This window comes from Podarcis cretensis (assembly GCF_951804945.1).
Source record: "Podarcis cretensis genome assembly, chromosome: 8".
Lineage (NCBI taxonomy): Eukaryota > Metazoa > Chordata > Lepidosauria > Squamata > Lacertidae > Podarcis > Podarcis cretensis.
Window position 1 is genome coordinate 3,198,943 of NC_137177.1, and position 20,820 is coordinate 3,219,762.

Consider the following 20,820-nt stretch of genomic DNA (forward strand, 5'->3'; position numbering starts at 1 on the left):
GTTTAAAATCATTTAAGGTTTATGATTCCTTTATTTCCTTCTGAGGAAACTGAATAGTCCAGTGAAACGAGGTTTATAGCCGACATCCCGTCAAGGCTTTGTTCAATTCTAGGTTTTTCTAATTTTTAAGGCTTTGTTCAATTCTAGGTTTTTCTAATTCTTTTCCTTAAACTTTTTGATTTTTGTTATTTAGTTTACCGTATTTTTCGCCCCATAGGACGCACCGGCCCATAGGACGCACCAAGTTTTAGGGGGGGAAATAAAGAAAAAAAAATTTATTTCCCCCCCAGGCGCTTGCGGGGCAGGCAGCGGGGAGAAGTGCTCTTCTCCCCGCCACCCGCCTGCAGACCAGGTCCAGGGACAGCGGGAGGACGCGATGCGCCTCCCAGCTGTCCCCGGAGCTTGCGGGGCTGGCGGCCGGGAGAAGCACGCGTCTCCCCGCCGTCAGCCTCCAAACCACATTGGGAGACAGCGGGATGGCGGCGTTCCGCCTCCCCGCTGTCCCCCGACCTTGTGGGGCTGGCGCTGCGGCTCTCCTGAAGCCTGGAGAGCGAGAGGGGTCGGTGCGCACCGACGCCTCTCGCTCTCCAGGCTTCAGCGAAAGCCTGCATTCGCCCCATAGGACGCACACGCATTTCCCCTTCATTTTTGGAGGGGAAAAAGTGTGTCCTATAGGGCGAAAAATACGGTAATTCTAGAAGATAATACCTCTTGTTTCAGGGATATACGGAAAATTTCTATGTTTCTGGCTTCAAGGAGATGCAGAGCAGCACTCCAGACTCCAAATATATTGGAGCCGGCTGTGGTTCTGTCATACCTTCTCCAGGCTAAATATTCCCAACTCCCTTGACAGTGGAAGAGTCTCCCTTGGGGGGTTATGGATTCTCCTTCCTTGGAGGTTTCTAAGCAGAGGTTGGGTGGCCATTTGTTATGGATGCTTCAACTGAGATTCCTGCATTTCAGGGGGTTGGACTAGATGTCCTTTGGGGTTCCCATTCCTAAAATTCTGTGATTCTCTTCTCTGTTCTTCCCTCTCTGCTACGGAACCACAGCCAGTTCCAATATATTCGGAGTCTGGAGGGCCGCTGTGCATCTCCTTGAAAACAAAGCATAGAAAATGTCCATATATTTAATCAGGATAGTGGTGTCTCCCAGCCCTACCTGAAGATGCTGCCAGTCAAAGTTGGGACCTAAGCTATGCAGCACTGAACCCCATCTTCTCTCCCCAAACAACCACCCCTGCAAGGTAGGCCAGCGTTACGATACGATAATCTTTACTGTCATTGTCCCATACAGAACAATGAAATTGAAAATCTCCATTTTCTGCCATAGAACAGATGGGAAACTGGGCATTGAGGTTGCAGCTCTAAATTGCATTTAGTAGGGAAGAAGCCTTGCCGACTTGCTTCCGAGTAAGCCTGTGCAGGACTGCGTTATGAGGAGCGCAAAGGATAGGCTTCACCTGCTAGGAAGCCCCCAGTTTAGCTGGGGAGGTGTCAAGTCTATGGAGAAAAGTTGATCTGAGAAAGCGAGGAACCAGGGATTAGCCCCCAAACCTTTTCCCAGCAAGCCATATCCCTGACCTGGAATAAAATGGTGTCAGGAAGAAAAATGGTGCCTCTGAACATGGGCAGAGTGTCTTCCTCTATATACTACAAAGATGCTGTTTGTAGTTTCACATCTGCTTTTAATCAATATGCAAGAAAATATCATTCGTCGGTGGGTCTTCCTACAGGATCTGGGCAGCTCAGGGAACCCCCTGAACCCTCCCCTTTGATGCCCCACACAATGCCTGACCACCCCACCGCTCCCCCAAACGCCATCAGTCCCGCAGCTGGGCAGAGACGCTGCTGTCCGTCACTCTCGTCCGGAGGAATCCAGCCGGCATCTCAACCTCTTTGGCCTTGTGGAGGAAGTGGACGTAACGCAGTCCTGCTCCGTAGCGCTGGAATACGTGGGAGACCTTGAAAGAGATCAGGGAGGGGGGGACAGTCTCAGTCCACAAGGCTACAACCACAGGGGTGCTGGGCTGGAGACCCCACAGTTCCTCCAGCTTAATGCACACATATGTACCCATTTCTCGGACAGGCAAACTGAGTCCTTAGGGGGTTTTTATGACAGCAGGCCATGCGGCTCAGCCAACCCAGTGAGACCCAGATCAGTCAGCGTTTGGGGCATTTTAGTGTAGAGAAAAAGCGAGGAAGTGGCGACATGATGGAACTTTATAAAATTGTACATGTCATGGGGGAAGTGGGTAGAAAAAAGCTTTCTTCCATTGCTTGTGCATGTCCACGAGAACTTGAGGACATCCAGGAGTTTGCAAAACAAGACTGAGGAACTCCCCTATGAAGAACGGTTACAGTGTTTGGCATTTTAAAGTTTTGAATCATAGAATTACAGAGCTGGAGAGGACCCAGAGGTCATCCAGTCCAACCCCCTACAATGTAGGAATATGCAGCTTTCCCATGGGGGGATCGAACCTGCAACCTTGGCCTTATCAGCACAGCGCTCCAGCCAACTGAGGAGACACAGTGCTTTATAAAATTACGAAGGGCACAAAGGAAGCAGACAGAGAAAAGATTTCCCCTCTCTCGTAAAATGAAGTCCTTCTTTAAACAGTGCGCGGTTAAACTGTGGAACTCCCTGCCACATGGCCCCCAACTGGGATGGCTTTAAAGGATTAGAAAAATTCATGGGGGAGGACAAGGTTACCGATGGCTATGCTGTGCCCTCCAAAGTCAGAGGCAGCAATGCTCCTGAACACCAGCTGCTGGAAACTGTGGGAGTGGAGTGTGTCTTGTGTTCGAATCCTGCTTGCAAGTTTCCCACAGGCATCTGGTTGGCCACTGTGAGAACAGGATGGTGGATGAAAGAGTTCAGCCCCCTGCCATGCAGGACTCCCTAGTCCTGAATGGGGCAACTGTGCCCCTGAAGGACCAGGTGCTCAGCCTGGAAGTCATTTTGGACTCACGGCTGTCCATGGAGGCACAGGTTAAATCTGTGTCCAGGGCAGCTGTCTACCAGCTCCATCTGCTATGCAGAATGAGACCCTCCCTGCCCGCAGACTGTCTCGCCAGAGTGGTGCATGCTCTGGTTATCTCCCGCTTGGACTACTGCAATGCGCTCTACGTGGGGCTACCTTTGAAGGTGACCCAGAAACTACAACTAATCCAGAATGCGGCAGCTAGACTGGGGACTGGGGGCGGCCGCCGAGACCACATAACACCGGTCCTAAAAGACCTACATTGGCTCCCAGTACGTTTCCGAGCACAATTCAAAGTGTTAGTGCTGACCTTGAAAGCTCTAAACGGCCTCGGTCCAGTATATCTGAAGGAGCATCTCCACCCACATTGTTCTGCCCAGACACTGAAATCCAGCGCCGAGGGCCTTCTGGCAGTTCCCTCACTGAGAGAAGCCAAGTTACAGGGAACCAGACAGAGGGCCTTCTTGGTGGTGGCGCCCTCCCTGTGGAACGCCCTCCCACCAGATGTCAAAGAGAACAACAACTACCAGACTTTTAGAAGACATCTGAAGGCAGCCCTGTTTAGGGAAGCTTTTAATGTTTGATGCATTACAGTATTTTAATCTTTTGTTGGAAGCCGCCCAGAGTGGCTGGGGAAGCACAGCCAGATGGGCGGGGTATAAATTATTATTATTATTAGCAGATAGAGAAAAGATTTCCCCTCTCTCGTAGTGCTAGAAGTTATGGGCATCCAAGAAACTGAACGCTGAAAGATTCAGGAAGGGGAAAATGAAGTCCTTCTTTAAACAGCGTGTGGTTAAACTTTGGAACTCCCTGCCACAAGAAGCAGCCATGGCCCCCAACTGGGATGGCTTTAAAGGAAGGTTAGAAAAATTAATGGGGCAGGACAAGATTATTGATGGCTATGCTCTGCCCTCCACAGTCAGAGGCAGCAAGGCTCCTGAACACCAGCTGCTGGAAACTGTGGGAGTGGAGTGTGTCTTGTGTTCGAATCCTGATTGCCCACCCAACCCAGCTCTTACGTGATGCCAGTTCTTGTTTTCCTGCCCGTCCTGCTCGCCCTCGTGCGCCACGTGGTGAAATTCACCCATCACTGTGGCCCTGTCTGCTCCCAGGAGCCGGACGTGGAGTTCATAGACAGAGTCGGCCAGTTTGCTGTTTTCGTACCTGTAGGGAGAAAGCAGTCGTGTTGGGGCTGATGGTTTTGTCCCCGCAAAACTGGCTTTATCACTGCAGAACTGCTGCCCTCTGGTGGTCCGAAATAAAGCATGTGTGAAGACACTTTTGCACCTGATTTACTAGATATACCATATTTTTTCCTCTATAAGACTCACTTGAGCGAATGCAGGCTGCGCAGCTATCCCAGAAGCCAGAACAACAAGAGGGATTGCTGCTTTCACTGCGCAGCGATCTCTCTTGCTGTTCTGGCTTCTGAGATTCAGAATATTTTTTTTCTTGTTTTCCTCCTCCAAAAACTAGGTGCATGTTGTGGTCTGGTGCGTCTTATAGAGTGAAAAATACGGTATTTAGTAACGGTGCAATTGCATCTTACATGCATTTAACCTCTGCAATTTCAAACATATGTGGCTGAAAGCAAGCTGAATGAAATTGTGCGAGATGTGCCCCTCCCATTCATCACACCCCCACTCAAAAAACCCCCACATTGTAGTGATGTATGGAAGTGAGAGCTGGACCATAAAGAAAGCTGATCGCCAAAGAATGGATGCTTTTGAATTCTGGTGCTGGAGGAGACTCTTGAGAGTCCCTGGACTGCAAGAAGATCAAACCTCTCCATTCTGAAGGAAATCAGCCCTGAGTGCTCACTGGAAGGACGGATCCTGAAGCTGAGGCTCCAAGATTTTGGCCACCTCATGAGAAGAGAAGACTCCCTGGAAAAGACCCTGATGTTGGGAAAGATTGAGGGCACAAGGAGAAGGGGGCAACAGATGGTGGGATAGTGTTCTCGAAGAGACCAACATGAGTTTGACTAAACTGCGGGAGGCAGTGGAAGACAGGAGTGCCTGGCGTGCTCTGGTCCAGGGGGTCACGAAGAGGAGGACATGACTAAACGACTAAACAACAACAACAACAATTTAAACCAGGGCTCTCCAAGACTTAGCCTGGAATTTTGCTATCAGAATATATCAGGGATGTCCAACTCTCTATAGACTGCCATCTACTCACAATGTAAAAAAACTGGCAGTAATTTTAGGAAGCCAAAGTTGTGGAGATTTGGGGGTTTTTCCCGTTCTGCTTTTCTGTAAGGAAATTGCTGAGGGGCCTGAGATCAACCAGGATCTACCAGGAACACCCCGCGATCTACCAGTAGATCGCGATCTACCTGTTGGACATGCCTGGAATATATTATAAGCAAGGGGTGAATGCATCTGAGCATGTACAAAGTTTATTTCCCTCACTCCTGTGGAACTGCCAGCCTTGGGGATCTTGCCCCTAAAAATAGGCTACTCATCAGTGGTGTCAGGGAGAATCTTTGACAGAGAGCCAGGGGTAAGGGATCAGGTCTGAAACCAGGACAGGGGAGGTAAAAGATCACCACCACCATCATCAAAATATTAAAAATACAATAAAACATCAGACATTAAAAATTCCCTAAACTATGGGACTGATGGGAAGGGTTCTGCCACAGACCGTCTGCACGGCCCTTGTGCAAATCACTTATTTTACGAAGCAGAGCCCAAGTTGTTTTGGAGTTGAAGGACAGGCTTCCAGTTCAAACAGCATAACTTTCTAGGTAGCATCAAGCCCCAGCACTTATTTTTAGAGAGCCAGTGACGCTCTCAGTGTGCTTCTTGCCCATTGTGCCAAACAAGGCCAGGAAAGAACCGGGTCATAGAATCATAAAACTGTAGACTTGCAAGGGACCCTCAAGGTGTTAGAATTCCTGCTCCGTGATTGCAGTCATGGGATTGTTGTCTATCACATGACAGTGTAAGTTTTGACCGAGTGGGAAGTGACGGAGACAGAATGTTTGTGTTCTTGTGTTCCGTGAAGTGGGACTATTGTTCTTTGTTCTTTTTCTCTTTGCTGTTTGATGCTAGAGAGAGAGGGAGCCATGTTGCAGTGCTCCGTGTGTGTTTATATGTAAATAAAGTAGATTAGCCAAAATGCTGAGTTGCTGAGGTCTGTCACACAAACTGCAAACACTCTGCGGATCCCTAACTGTGCCGATGTCTGTTAGCATCGGTCGCTGTGATGTTCGGGCAGAAGGAAGCTTTTGAAGCTCCCGAACGATCGGCCAGGAGGGAGAGAACGTGCCAGTCGGGAATGTGTCTCTGCCAGGGTCCTACTCGAGTGTAGACGAGCTCCTGACATCCAGGGTCATCCAGTCCAATCCCCTGCAAAGCAGGAATGCAGGGGGAACTAACCACACACACTTACCAGTCCATGACGGTGAAGTTTGGCTGGTATGAATCCAATAGCTCCTCCCAAAATCCTTCGGCCACCAGGTCTATGTGTTGCTGCTTAACGCACCAGCTAGAAAGGGCAAAAGGGAGAGAAGGAAGCAGGCGAGCTGTTCCAATGAGACTCAAAGAGGCAAGACCAGCTCACAGGGACTCCAGTGCCGGATGTACGTATAAGCTAAACAAGCTATAGCTTAGGGCCCCACTCTCTTGGGGGGCCCAAAAGAATTTAAAGCAAAAAAACCTGGATGCACATTTCCAAAATATAAGATAAACAACAAATAAAATAAAACTTATATACAGCAACAGTGTCTTGTGTTGTGTAGGCTCCTGTGATGTAAGTCATGGAACCTACCTGCTAGCCTGCTCCCTCAAATATCACTGGTTTGCTCCTTTCAATATATAGCATAGGGACACGGGTGGCGCTGTGGGTTAAACCACAGAGCCTAGGACTTGCCGATCAGAAGGTCAGCGGTTCAGATCCCCGCGACTGGATGAGCTCCTGTTGCTCGGTCCCTGCTCCTGCCAACCTAGTAGTTCGAAAGCACCTCAAAGTGCAAGTAGATAAATAGGCACCACTCCGGCGGGAAGGTAAACGGTGTTTCCGTGCGCTGCTCTGGTTCGCCAGAAGCGGCTTAGTCATGCTGGCCATATGACCCGGAAGCTGCACACCGGCTCCCTCGGCCAATAAAGCGAGATGAGCGCAGCAACCCCAGAGTCAGCCATGACTGGACTTTACCTTTTATATATAGGGTGCCGACATTCTGCATGGACTGGTTGCACGGCAACATGTGCAAATGGCTTGAGATACCTATTAGGTGCATCAATTATTATATAGCATATATTCAACACAAAAAAACAGCAGCCATTTGTTGTTGACAAAGGACAGCTGGACATATAAAGGGCCCCATTACCTTCAGGAGCTGAGGGCCGCATCAAGCCTAAATCCGACCCTGCCAGAGATATAGTCCCCCACTCACCTATAGCGTGGCAAGACAGACTTTGGGGCGACTTCTGCCTTGTCTGCCTCCAAGGGCTCGATGCTGACTTGCCAGCCTTTGAAAATACCTGTGGGGAGAGATGGAAAGGAGACCCCCAAGAGGAGGGGGAAATGGTTTTAGTAGATTGCCATTTTCCTGTGTCCCTGCATTCTGGCATCTCGAGCCCCTGAGCATACACAGAACGCTTCCCCCCTCTAGATGGAACACGTGGGTCCCCCCCCCAAAAAAAATAAACACAAGAGCGCAGTGTCCCTGAGCTTGTGCAGCTTCCGAATAAAAATATATGTATTTACTTCATAAAATTTATATGCCGCTTGGTTGCAAAAGAAAAGAAAGCTTCAAAGCGGCTTACAAAACAATAAAACAATAAAATTTTCAGTAAAAAGATCTATTTAAAACATTCAAAAGGTAAAACAGCAATAAAAACAAAAACTCGCATCAACTTCATAAATATCTTAGAAGGCTTGTCTGAACAAGAATGCTTTTAACATGTACAGAAAAAAGTACAGTGAAGGCAAAAATACAGTCAAGTGGCAAGGAGTTCCAAAGATCAAGTTATTACAAATGAGGAATTGCGATTTTGAGGCACCTGCAACAGGGCCGGTTCTGCCGAATGAAGCGGTCAAGTGGGCGTGTGTGGAGTCAGGCGATCTCACAGGTAAACTGATCCCAAGTTGTTTAGGGGATTTATATACTAATATGGGGTCAGCAACCTTTTTCAGCCATGGGCTGGTCCACCGTCCCTCAGACCTTGTGGGGGGCCGGACTATATTTTGAAAAGAAAAAAAAGAACGAATTCCTATGCCCCACAAATAACCCAGAGATGCATTTTAAATAAAAGGATACATTCTACTCATGTAAAAACACGGTGATTCCCAGACCGTCCACAGGCCAAAAAAATATAGTCTGGCCCCCCACAAGGTCTGAGGGACAGTGGACCTGCCCCCTGCTGAAAAAGTTTGCTGACCCCTGCTTTACGGCATCTTTTAAAAGTTCCATTTCCCCCATCACAGAAACACCTCCTTGAAAACGCCACATTGATGTGCAACACAGAAACATCACAGGTATCAGTCAGAAATCTGAACCTGTGACTTGACACCTGTCCATCAAGTCATCTTGTGAATAAGTCTTTGTCTCCCACCTTCTGATCCGTTTAGCCTGGCCTGAGTCATCTGATTGCTTGTTCAAACATTTCTCTATGGATGGTTCGATTTATGCTCTTCCTCCCATTGTGAAACCGTAATCTGTCCCGCTGACAGGTCCTGCTATGTTGTTGTCACGCTAAGGATTACGGCCGTCAGTGACCTGGGTCAGAGAACTGCTGTTCCAAAGCTTCCCAGAATATGATTTTGTGGTTTCTGGTTTGACTTTTATTTATCAATAAACTGATTTTTACACTCGCTGTGTGTTTTTATTCCTAAGGAGTGAGATTTCGGCTTCTATCGATAACTTCCACTCAGGAGGAAATTAACAAGTTGCACATGCCAGCCAGCTCTGGGCTTGCAAGGAGAGGCCCACAACCCCAATCGCCTCCCGCTGTCACGCATTACCTCACCTTTGGGGTCCAGGGGATTCCAAGCTGCCCTGGGCAGCGTCAGGGGGGGCGCTGGCTCAGAAATATTCACACCTGTAAAATAAACGGGGGAAGAGGAAAATGCACTGAACTTTGATAATAAATAATAATAATAATAATAAATTATTTATATCCCACCCTCCCCAGCCGAAGCCGGGCTCAGAGCCACTAACAACAGCAAAATAATACAGCATTCTAAAATCAATTCATTATAAAATCAGTTCAAATCAAATTGATGGCAACCATTGGGCTAGAGTTCTGTAAAGAATTACCAAAGGAGGGGGTCAGACTGTGCCTTGGCCAAAGGTCTTGCAGGCCCTGTGGAAAGATGTCAAGTCCCGCAGGGCCCTAGTCTCTTGTGACAGAGCGTTCTACCAGATCGGGGCCAGTACTGAAAAGGCCCTGCCTCTGGTCGAGGCCCGCCTTACCCCCCCCCCCTTGGCCCGGGACCTCCAAGATGTTTTTGTTTGAAGACCGTAAGGTCCTCCATGGGACATACCAGGAGAGGCAGTCCGTAGGTATGAGGGTCCCAGGCCATATAGGGCTATAAAACCAGCACCTTAAACCTGATCCTGTACTCCACCGGGAGCCAGTGCAGATGGTATTGCACTGGGTGAATGTGATCCCGCAGCGAGGACCCCGTAAGGATTGCTTTTAGCACCAAGCCCAGCCAGTGGCATAGCATGGGCGTGGGGACCCCAGGGCAACTGCCAAAAAATATATATATTACGGGTACACCTCTGCAGCTGTCACCTTAACAGGAGATCCCCATCCATGTCTTCCAGCTGATCTGCAGCTCTGTCTGGCAGCAGCTGCAGCGCCGTATGGAGCTGCCGGTTACAGGGCAGAATACTTTCCTTGCCCTGGGAGCCAGCAATCCTCGCTACGCAACTGCCCTGCCCTGAACCTCTCTCACATACATAGGCGATTCATGCATTGCAAGGGGGTGGGCGGTTCCCTTCTAACTAAACAGTTCTTTATAGGTATCTCGTTTGCCCCGTAAAATCAGGATGCTGGACTACATGGGCCCCTTTTGGGCTTTATCCAGCAGACACTTACTGCGTTCTTAAGAAAGGGCTGTGTTAATTGGGAGTGAGGAGAGGAGGCCTGGAAGCTACAAGGCCTCCTTGCAAGCGCGCAAGGATTATGACTGCCAATTAATTACGGAAATTGCCGAGATCTTCCCGCACCCACAGGCAAAAGACAAAGCTGTTTCAGAGCTCTGGGAGTTAATCTCCTGCACAAGCAAGTTTTAACATGTTTAGGGATCCGCCCTGCCTTGCAGCGGCCTGGAACCCTGACTAGCCAGAACAGTAAAAACTCTTCTTGGCTCAACATCAGAAAAAGCCGTTTGCTATTTTCTGGAAGGGAAACAGGCAAAGGACCTTTCATTAAAGGCTGACACTGTCGGATCTCGCAAGCGACCTCCTTCCTCTTCCCCACCACGTTTATTTGCATGCTTGCGGTCCGTTGGCTGGAAGGATTCTAGAGGCGGCCCCAGAGAGAATATCAACCCATTCATAAATACTGTGCAAATCTGCCAGCTGATCACCAACCTTCCTGGCTGGGATGTAACAGAATGACTACGCACATTCCAACTTCTCAGAGGCGAACGGTCAAGATGAGGCATTTAAGCAGCTGGGATAGAGGTTGCCAACGTGGTGATAACAAGCCTCTGAGTTCACCCACCTGCCCCACAGCCCCTTGGGCCAGCAGGTGGTGAGGGCACCCCCTGTTCCTCTCTTGAAAAGGACCTTTGGCTAAAGGAGAACGTTGGAAGAGTGAAAGTATTTCCCTCCTCTTTCAGATCTATGTGCTCTCTGGTCCTGAATGGGGTATCTGTGTCCCTGAAGGACCAGGTGCGCAGCCTGGGAGTCATTTTGGACTCACAGCTGTCCATGGAGACGCAGGTCAGTTCTGTGTCCAGGGCAGCTGTTTATCAGCTCCATCTGGTACGCAGGATGAGACCATATCTGCCCGCAGACTGTCTGGCCAGAGTGGTGCATGCTCTAGTTATCTCCCGTTTGGACTACTGCAATGCGCTCTCCATGGGGCTACATTTGAAGGTGACCCGGAAACTGCAACTAATCCAGAATGTGGCAGCTAGACTGGTAACTGGGAGCGGCCACCAAGACCACATAACACCGTTCCTGAAAGACCTACATTGGCTCCCAGTACATTTCCGAGCACAATTAAGTGTCGGGGCTGACACTTAAAGCCCTAAACGGCCTCGATCCTGTATACCTGAAGGAGAGTCTCCACCCCCATAGTTCTACCCAGACACTGAGGTCCAGCACCGAGGGCCTTCTGGCGGTTCCCTCAGTGCAAGAAGCCAAGTTACAGGAAACCAGGCAGAGGGCCTTCTCGGTAGTGGCACCTGCCCTGTGAAACGCCCTCCCATCAGATGTCAAAGAGAAAAACAACTACCAGACTTTTAAAAGACATCTGAAGGCAGCCCTGTTTAGGGAAGCTTTTAATATTTGATGAATTATTGCATTTTAATTTTTTGCTGGAAACCGCCCAGAGTGGCTGGGGAAACCCAGCCAGATGGGTGGGGTATATATAATAAATTATTATTATTTCAGTTACAGATAGGTAGCCGTGTTGGTCTGCCATAGTCAAAACAAAATAAAAGAAAAAAATTCCTTCCAGTAGCACCTTAAAGACCAACTAAGTTAGTTCTAGGTTAGTTCTACCTAGAACTAACTTAGTTGGTCTTTAAGGTGCTACTGGAAGGAATTTTTTTCTTTTCTTTTGTTTTTATTATTATTTCAGTCTCAGATTGATTCTGCCGGATCTGACTTTTACCCTGAGCCCTTCGAAATGTAAATTGGGGTATGTGTGTGTGTACCCTTCCTTCATATGTGTGCAATGGGTTGGGGTGGGCTGCGCTGATCCGGAGAAGGATGAAAAGAAGAGAGTAGAAGGAAGAGAATATTCCAGAGTGTTCTGTGACATCACAGCAGTTGCTGCCAATGGTATCGGCTGAGGTACATGCAGGTAGGCCTGTAAGCGGCAGGCAACTGATTCCTAAACTCAGCTAAGACTCTTAGAACAAAGCTCAAGTATTTGTGGCCTTGGTAATGTGGCTAGCAGTTGGTAATGTAACCTAGCAGTTCGAAAGCACGTCAGAGTGCAAGTAGATAAATAGGTACCACTCTGGCGGGAAGGTAAATGGAGTTTCCGTGCGCTGCTCTGGTTCGCCAGAAGCGGCTTAGTCATGCTGGCCACATGACCCGGAAGCTGTACACCGGCTCCCTCGGCCAATAAAGCGAGATGAGCGCCGCAACCCCAGAGTTGGTCACGGCTGGACCTTTAAGGTGGCTGAAGGTGGAGACTTCTCTGCCTGCAAGGGATGAGCCACCTCTATGTTCCGGCAGATGCTCTAACTCAAATATGGATGTTATTGTAGACTTGCAACCCCAGCAGAATGCTAACTCCTCTCAGTTGCTCATCACTCAGCTCTTGCAATATCTACCCAACCTTCAGTGCGACAAGCACATCTAATTCCTGCAAACATCCCTCCTAAATCCTGCATGCCATATCCCCGTTATTTTTTCCTCGGCCTCCACATCCAGTTACGTTTTGAATCATCTAAAGATTTTCACCCATATGCCACAGTAAAAATAATAATATAACGGCTCACAGAGCAACTTACAAAATCAGTAAGATGAGCCTGTTTGTCTCCAGGCTTGCAAATGAGAGACATGGCACAAGAGGAAAAGGGGAGGGGAGGGAGGAGGAAAACAAGCTAGCTCGGATGCTAACTCCTAGTAGCAAAACGCAAAATTTAATCAGTGCAAAACTGTACATGCCTGTCACCCGATAAGCCAGCTGCTCAATACTGTAGCTCTGAGTGAGGAGCTGGCTGGCAAGTCAAGCTGTCTTCCTATCTCAGACTCCTGCAAGGGCAAGTCTAGCAAATAGCCATTGAACAGTGATCTCTGCTGGGAGAAAATCCACTTCAGTTAGAGGTATCTTTTAATGGGCAAACGTGTCCCTGCTTTCTAGTCTCTGATAAAGCACCGTCTGGCAGAGGAATGCCTTATTAGAATTCCTCTCGCGCCTTTCTTGCCAGCATTGTCATTCTTCAGAGTTCAGTTCTCTTCTCGGGGTCTCGGGAAGCTAAATCTACGAGGGGATACATCTTGGCTCCAGAACACACCATGTAAACACACAGGCGCGCCAGAAAGACACCACACAGAGCGCGGTCTGGCTCCATCTCCTCTGCAGAGCTCTTAAGGTGTTTTGTTTGTTTTGCTAGTTTCTCCAAGTCTGTCAGTTTAAGATTAAGAGGCAGCTACTGGCTTGGCTCTTCAGGCACAGCAAGGGATGCTATTGCAAAGGAAAGAAAAGTGGAACAGAGCAGATTTCGCCCACCTGTCTTCTTCCAGGTGTTGTCAGACACAACTCCCATCAGCACCCCAACCTGAGGCTGATGGGAGTTGTAGTTTGACAACATCAGGAGAACGCTGGGTGGACGAAGGCTGGAATATAGCTTCAGTAACATGTAGAGCATGGGGACACGGGTGGCGCTGTGGGTTAAACCACAGAGCCTAGGGCTTGCCGATCAGAAGGTTGGCGGTTCAAATCCCCACGATGGAGTGAGCTCCTGTTGCTCTGTCCCTGCTCCTGCCAACCTAGCAGTTCGAAAGCACAAAGTTCAAGTAGATAAATAGGTACCGCTCCGGCAGGAAGGTAAAGGGCGTTTCCATGCACTGCTCTGGTTCACCAGAAGCGGCTTAGTCATGCTGGCCACATGACCCGGAAGCTGTACGCCGGCTCCCTCGGCCAATAAAGCGAGATGAGCACCGCAACCCCAGAGTCGGTCATGACTGGACCTAATGGTCAGGGGTCCCTTTTCCTTTTTAACATGTAGAGCAGGGGTCAGCAAACTTATCGCGCCTCGGGCTGGTGTCTCCAGCGCCGATCGTGCGGCGGGCCAGAGGGCGGGGGAGCGCATGCACACACGCAATTTCCGGCGCACTTCCAAGTCGGAGGAGCACCGGAAATCGCTTGTGCGCATGTGCACGGGCCTCCTCTGACCCGGATGTGCACCACAAATAACGCTTGCGCATGTACAAATAACTATTGCGCATGCGCACAAGCTATTTCTGGGGTTTTTTAAAAATCATTTTTATTGATTTTCCAATAAAGAACATCCAATTAAATATCCAAGCATAATACTTCAATTAAAAAACCAAAATTAAAAAGATCAAATTATAGTCCAAATTGTATTTATTAATTTCTTGGGGCTCCCCATGGTCTGGATCTCTGGAGCATATCTCCACATCTTAGTCCTGCTTCCGCACAAGCTAAGTGGGCAGCCGCGCAGCACAGCGCCGGTAAGAGCGGGCAGCGGGGGTCGCCACGGGCCGGATAAAGGAGTCCCTCAGGCCTTTTCCGGCCCCCGGGCCTTAGTTTGGGGACCCCTGATGCAGAGGCTTGGGAGATAGAAATATCCTTGATATGTCATTGATTCCTAGAACCACAGGCTTATAGAGTTGTACGGGACCCCCAAAGGTCATCCAGCCCAACCCCGTTCGAGGCAGCAATCGCGGCTAAGCAGTGCCAAAGGGGTCTTGCCAAAAACGCTTTGCTGCGGGGCCACTTCTTGCAATGTTGACCCTTAGAAAGGTCATTGGGGGGTGGAGGTGGTCAACCCCCCTCTTTTGCAAAGCAGGCACCCATCCCCCCCATCGCCCCCCCACCAAGGTCCCTTCGCAGGGGCTGAAGGAGAAGCGGGCGCCAGGGGGAGCCGCGTGGTACCTTCGGGGTTGGGGTTCCGCAGCAGGTTCCTCTCGAAGGGCTTCAGCGCGGGGTCGGGAGCGACGGAGACCCCCGGAGGCGGCTGCTTCGAGGCTCGCTTCCTCTGTAGCTGCTGCTCCTCCGAAGCCATCGGGACAATGGCAGGAGCTGCAAGGGCAGCAAAGCGGGCGGCGGCGGAGGGGAAGTTTTGCAAAGTGCCGGCGGGCGGCTTGCGCAAGGCTGTCCTACGTTGGAAGCTGGAGGGAGGGGAGAGGCGGACCGGCGGCCCCAGAAACTCCCGGAGGGAGGGCGGAAAGCGATGCAAAAGGGCCTTCTGCAGCCGAGGAGACCCGCCCAGCAACCTGCCTCACCTCCACCCGTCTATTTCTATCCTGTTTGTTATATATTTGACTTTTGTCTCCAGGGAGCGCAAGGTGGCGCGCATGACGGGTCTCCTTCCCCCTGTGTTTTATTTCGCGGCACTAACCCTATGGTGGAAGTCAGGCTGAGAGGCGGTGACTAGTCGTCCCCAAGGCCACAGTCAGCGATCTTTATTGTGGTCCAGTGGGGGGGGGGGGAATTTGAACTCAGGTCCAGGTACGACACACGAAGCACCACACCACAGTGTCTCTCTCATTCCAAAATCAAATATTGGGGCGCCCTCCTCCCCAACTCTAGATACACACGGCATGCCCTGGAGACGAAGTGCTGACTAAAATTGCAGGGAGGTAAAAGCACTCTGCACATGCACAGCAGGCGACTCCAGCTGTGGCACAAGATGGTTTGGGGTTTAGAAAAAAAACAAAGAAAATTGGCAGCGTCTTCCCATCGTCCCTGGATTTCATCTTCCCAACAAACCCAGAAGGTGGGTTTCCCCTTCCCATTTTATAGAGAGGGAAAACTGAGACTTAGGGGGGAAATAGTCAATGTTCTTGAGGAGAGGCGTGGATACTGCTTCTGTTTTTTTTTTTGTGTGTGTGTGTGTGTGTGTGTGTTATTTTGATGTTATACTACACTGAAATGTTTCTTTGTCCTTGAATCTTCTTGCTGCAGTTGCCATTCTCTCCTTTGAGAACCCCTGACTTCAAATACCCATTGCTGAGAACCAGTGTTGTCGTCTTTTTTGGCAATCCCTCGTAGCCAAGTAAGATTGTCTTCCATAAACACGGTTTTAACAGTGAGTCCGTAAGTGACTGTGGAGGCCAATTCTGGATCCACACGTCCTTCCACAGTGGGGACATTGGTTTCTGGGCGGGAGTTGATCACAGTATGGATTTGCCAAGCGTGCCTTCCTCTTAGCAAGTTTCTCCCTTGCGTCCTGAGTTTGAGTGTCTTCAAAGCCCAGGACACCTTTGGTCAAGGCTGTTCTCCAACTGGAGCACTCGCAGGCCAGTGTTTCCCAGTTGTAAGTGTTTATACTACGTTTTTTTTAGATTTGCCTTGAGAGAGTCTTTAAATCTCTTTTGTTAACCACCAGCATTACGCTTTCCATTTTTAAGTTCAGAGTAGAGTAGTTGCTTTGGAAGACGATCATCAGGCATCCGCACAACATGACCAGTCCAACAAAGTTGATGTTGAAGAATCATTGCTTTGACACTGGTGTTCTTTGCTTCTTCCGGTACACTGGCATTAGTTTGCAAACCAGTGTACAGTGGTACCTCAGGTTACAGACTCCACTAACCCAGAAATAGTACCTCGGGTTAAGAACTTTGCTTTAGGATGAGAACAGAAGTCGTGCTCTGGCGGCGCAGCGGTAGCAGGAGGCCCCATTAGCTGAAGTGGGGCTTCAGGTTAAGAACAATTTCAGGTTAAGAATGGACCTCCGGAACGAATTAAGTTCTTAACCCGAGGTACCACTGTATGCAACACTGAACTAGGTGGACCAGCCGTCCGATGACTTTGTGTGAAGCAGACTTGATAGAATTTGCACCTGCCAAAATCCCCCCACTCTGAAAGCCTAGATGTCCCGGACAGTTTGTCTGTAACAAGAACCACTTGCAACAGAAGATCTCTCTGCACCCTCCATGCCACCGTCTTTTGCATTCCAGGGTAAAGCTGCATGAAGGAGACCTGCCTACGAAACAGGTTCAGCAAGCCGTTAACTGATACCACCCAGCCCAAAAGGAAGTGGATCCATACAGGTGCACATGTCTAGGGTCGCACCCAGAACAGTGTTTACCTTCCCTGATCAATGGGAGAGCTTAGACTGTCAAGTCTCCCACAGCGAGCGAACCCCACCTTGCATTGCTTTAGAACGACAGTCTTGTCTTGCAGAGCTCAGCGGTGAGCCAGCAGAGATGTATCATCCGTGTATGTCAAAGGAAGGGCTCAGTCCGGCAAGCGAGAAATCCGCAAAGGGGCACATGTCTCTGCCAGTGCGGGATTTACATATAAGCTAAACAAGCTGTAGCTTAGGGCCCCACTCTCCCCCCCCCCCCAATTTATACTGAAAGAAAGAAATACCGTCTTTTACACTCACACTTAAAGGGACGTGGGTGGTGCTGTGGGTTAAACCACAGAGCCTAGGGCTTACTGATCAGAAGGTCGGCGGTTCGAATCCCCGCGACGGGGTGAGCTCCCGTTGCTCGGTCCCTTCTCCTGCCAACCTAGCAGTTCGAAAGCACGTCAAAGTGCAAGTAGATAAATAGGTACCACTCCGGCGGGAAGGTAAATGGCATTTTCGTGCGCTGCTCTGGTTCGCCAGAAGTGGCTTAGTCCTGCTGGCCACATGACCCAGAAGCTGTATGCCGGCTCCCTCGGCCAGTAAAGCGAGATGAGCACCGCAACCCCAGAGTCGGCCACGACTGGACTTAGCGGTCAGGGGTCCCTTTACCTATAACACTCACACTTAGTACGAGGTACAAAGGTCTGCTGTTCCAATGAACAGTGTGGACTACTCTGGTGATACTGATATTACACTAAAAAATGCATTGTATTAACTACAATTGCATTGTGCAGGTTATAGCACTTACTTTCGTATTAATAAAGCTATTTAATATTATTAGTAGTTTGCATCAAACATTTACACCTATTATTATTATTTCATGTTATAGCAAGTTTCTAGAGACTAGATTATGAGTCCTTGTAAACTGTGTTTCTAAAGGAACTTTTCTTATTGCCAAATGCCAATGTGTTTGCATTATTAAGTTTGTTATGAATAAAAAATCATTTTAAGTTAGAGCTTAATAATTATTTCACTATTAATATACTTCTTCTTAATTGTATTTCACTATTGATATGCTTCTTCTTAATTATATTTCAGTTCAACAATTACTTTGATAAAATACATCTTTTGTGATGTGCAAATGGCTTTAGATACCCATTAGGTCCATAAATGGGACGCAGGTGGCGCTGTGGGTTAAAGCCTCAGCGCCTAGGACTTGCCGATCGAAAGGTCGGCGGTTCGAATCCCTGCGGTGGGGTGCGCTCCCGCTGCTCGGTCCCAGCGCCTGCCAACCTAGCAGTTCGAAAGCACCTCCGGGTGCAAGTAGATAAATAGGGACCGCTTACCAGCGGGAAGGTAAACGGCGTTTCTGTGTGCGGCTCTGGCTCGCCAGAACAGCGATGTCACGCTGGCCACGTGACCCGGAAGTGTCTCCGGACAGCGCTGGCCCCTGGCCTCTTAAGTGAGATGGGCGCACAACCCCAGAGTCTGGCAAGACTGGCCCATACGGGCAGGGGTACCTTTACCTTTACCTTTAGGTCCATAAATTACCATATAGCATATATCGGTATTCAACACAGAAAAACAGTGACAATTCGTTGTTGAGAAAGGACAGCTGGACATAGAAAGGGCCCCATAGCCTTCAGTAGCTTAGGGCCTCATCAAACTTAAATCCGGCGCTGGTCTCTGCAGAATCATTGCGGGGGGTGATTCAAGGGCCCAAGAGCAGCTTAGTACAGTGGTACATCGGGTTACATATGCTTCAGGTTACAGACTCTGCTAACCCAGAAATAGTACCTCGGGTTAAGAACTTTGCTTCAGGATGAGAACAGAAATTGTGCTCCAGCAGTGCGGTGGCAGCTGGAAGCCCCATTAGCTAAAGTGGTGCTTCAGGTTAAGACCAGTTTCAGGTTAAGAACGGACCTCCGGAACGAATTAAGTACTTAACCCAGGTGTCCACTTGTACTGGGGACATGCTATCTTCCCCCAGTCAAGATGCTCAAGGAGACCTTGAGACGAGGAATGAACTCAAGGGAACATCTAAAAGGAGAAACATTGCATTAACAGATGACTTCCACAGCTACTTCTGTGTCCCAGTCATACCAAAGTGGTATAATTTCTAGACACCCTAAAATGACTGTGCACTAGAACAGTTGGTGCTGGAACCAACCAGAGGGCAAGGGGCGACCCTGGACTTGATCCTGAGTTGTGCCCAGGACCTGGTGCAAGAGGCAAACATTGTTGTACAGTGGTAAAGGTAAAGGTAAAGGTACCCCTGCCCGTACGGGCCAGTCTTGACAGACTCTGGGGTTGTGCGCCCATCTCACTTAAGAGGCCAGGGGCCAGCGCTGTCCGGAGACACTTCCGGGTCACGTGGCCAGCGTGACATCGCTGCTCTGGCGAGCCAGAGCCGCACACGGAAACGCCGTTTACCTTCCCGCTGGTAAGCGGTCCCTATTTATCTACTTGCACCCGGAGGTGCTTTCGAACTGCTAGGTTGGCAGGCGCTGGGACCGAGCAGCGGGAGCGCACCCCGCCGCAGGGATTCGAACCGCCGACCTTTTGATCGGCAAGTCCTAGGCGCTGAGGCTTTAACCCACAGCGCCACCTGCGTCCCTTTGTACAGTGGTACCTCGGGTTAAGTACTTAATTTGTTCTGGAGGTCCGTTCTTAACCTGAAACTGTTCTTAACCTGAAGCACCACTTTAGCTAATGGGGCCTGCTGCTGCTGCCACGCCGCCGGACCCCGATTTCTGTTCTCATCCTGAAGCGCAGTTCTTAACCCGAGGTACTATTTCTGGGTTAGCAAAGTCTGTAACCTGAAGCGTATGTAACCCAAGGTACCACTGTATGAGAGGATCGCCGAAGCACGTGCCATCAGGATGCAACATCAACAAAGCTAGAAGTCAGGTCACTCGTTATTCAGGTCTAGAAATCCCCCACCTTACTTCCTAAAATGTTTTAAATGGTTCTGATTTTGGTTCCTCTGTTTTGCTTTCGTCGGGTTGGTGTTGGTTAAATGTTTAGTTGGCGTTGGCGGTTATTTTAATTTGGGTATAGCTGCAAACTATTATTGTTAATATTGTTGTTGTTGTTGGTTTCTATTGATTTGTTGGTTGGTTTGTTGCTCGTATAGGATATTTTGTTCTTTCAATGTTTGATGCTTTGTTGTGTTTTTATATTTGTTGTAAGCTGCCCTGAGTGGCTGGGGGAAACCAGCAAGATGGGTGGGAAATAAATTTAAAAAATTATTTTATTCTTGCAATGCAGGAATTTCACCTCAATCATCTCTAAATCATCCAACCTCTGCTTAGAAACCTCTAAGTAAGGAGGGTCCACAAGGGAAGAAGAGTTTGGATTTGATATCCAGCTAACATTCTCCTTTCCCTTCCTCCCCCACAACAAACACTCTGTGAGGTGAGTGAGGCTGAGAGACTTCAGAGAAGTGTGACTGGCCCAAGGTCACCCAGCAGCTGCATGTGGAGGAGCGGAGACACGAACCCGGTTCCCCAGATTACGAGTCTACCGCTCTTAACCACTACACCACACTGGCTCCTTTTTTTTTCTTCCCGTTGTTTTGTTTCATCTCCAACCATAGCAGTCATCCTCACTGTTAAACTCTCCCACAGACCACAACGGATCTACTATAGTACAAAAAGCGCCCTGTGGAGGGAAAAATGACCCCTGTGCATTTCAAAGGCTTTGTGTTTACACAGTCTACACCACACTGGAAAATGCGAAGGAGTCTATTCTGCTGTCAAACAGCTCTTACTGCTAGAAAGTTCTTCCTGATGATGATGATGATAATTTTATATATACCCCTCCATATGGCTGAGTTAGGGTTAGGGGGTTGAGCCTCCCCCCAAGAACCAGTATTGGGGCCTGTGCTTTGAAACTTGTTCATAGACGATTAGGGGTGGAGCAGTGTG

At 49.1% G+C, this 20,820-nt stretch overlaps 1 protein-coding gene and 1 long non-coding RNA gene across 5 annotated transcripts in view; one reads left to right on the forward strand and one right to left on the reverse strand.

The window, feature by feature from the left end:
* Nucleotides 1-20,820, forward strand: part of LOC307221386 — a 225,939-nt gene that overhangs the window by 64,157 nt on the left and 140,962 nt on the right. The gene's annotated exons all lie outside the window — the stretch shown is intronic.
* NCCRP1 (NCCRP1, F-box associated domain containing) lies at nucleotides 1,264-14,992 on the reverse strand. The gene is made up of 6 exons (XM_079985774.1): nucleotides 14,749-14,992; nucleotides 8,962-9,033; nucleotides 7,386-7,473; nucleotides 6,383-6,478; nucleotides 4,006-4,150; nucleotides 1,264-1,963 (listed from the first exon to the last, which is right to left on the reverse strand). Exons 1-6 carry the CDS (start codon nucleotides 14,876-14,878, stop codon nucleotides 1,823-1,825), a joined length of 672 nt encoding a protein of 223 aa, XP_079841900.1. The 5' UTR covers nucleotides 14,879-14,992; the 3' UTR covers nucleotides 1,264-1,822.

Bases quoted from the DNA above. Each gene is read 5' to 3' on its own strand.
- NCCRP1 (XM_079985774.1), bottom strand. From the start codon at position 14,878: ATGGCTTCGGAGGAGCAGCAGCTACAGAGGAAGCGAGCCTCGAAGCAG. The intron at 6,479-7,385 runs GTGAGTGGGGGA...TGCCCTTTCTAG, and splicing joins TCTGTCTTGCCACGCTATAG to CTGGTGCGTTAAGCAGCAAC. The intron at 1,964-4,005 runs GTAAGAGCTGGG...ATCTCTTTCAAG, and splicing joins AAAACAAGAACTGGCATCAC to GTCTCCCACGTATTCCAGCG.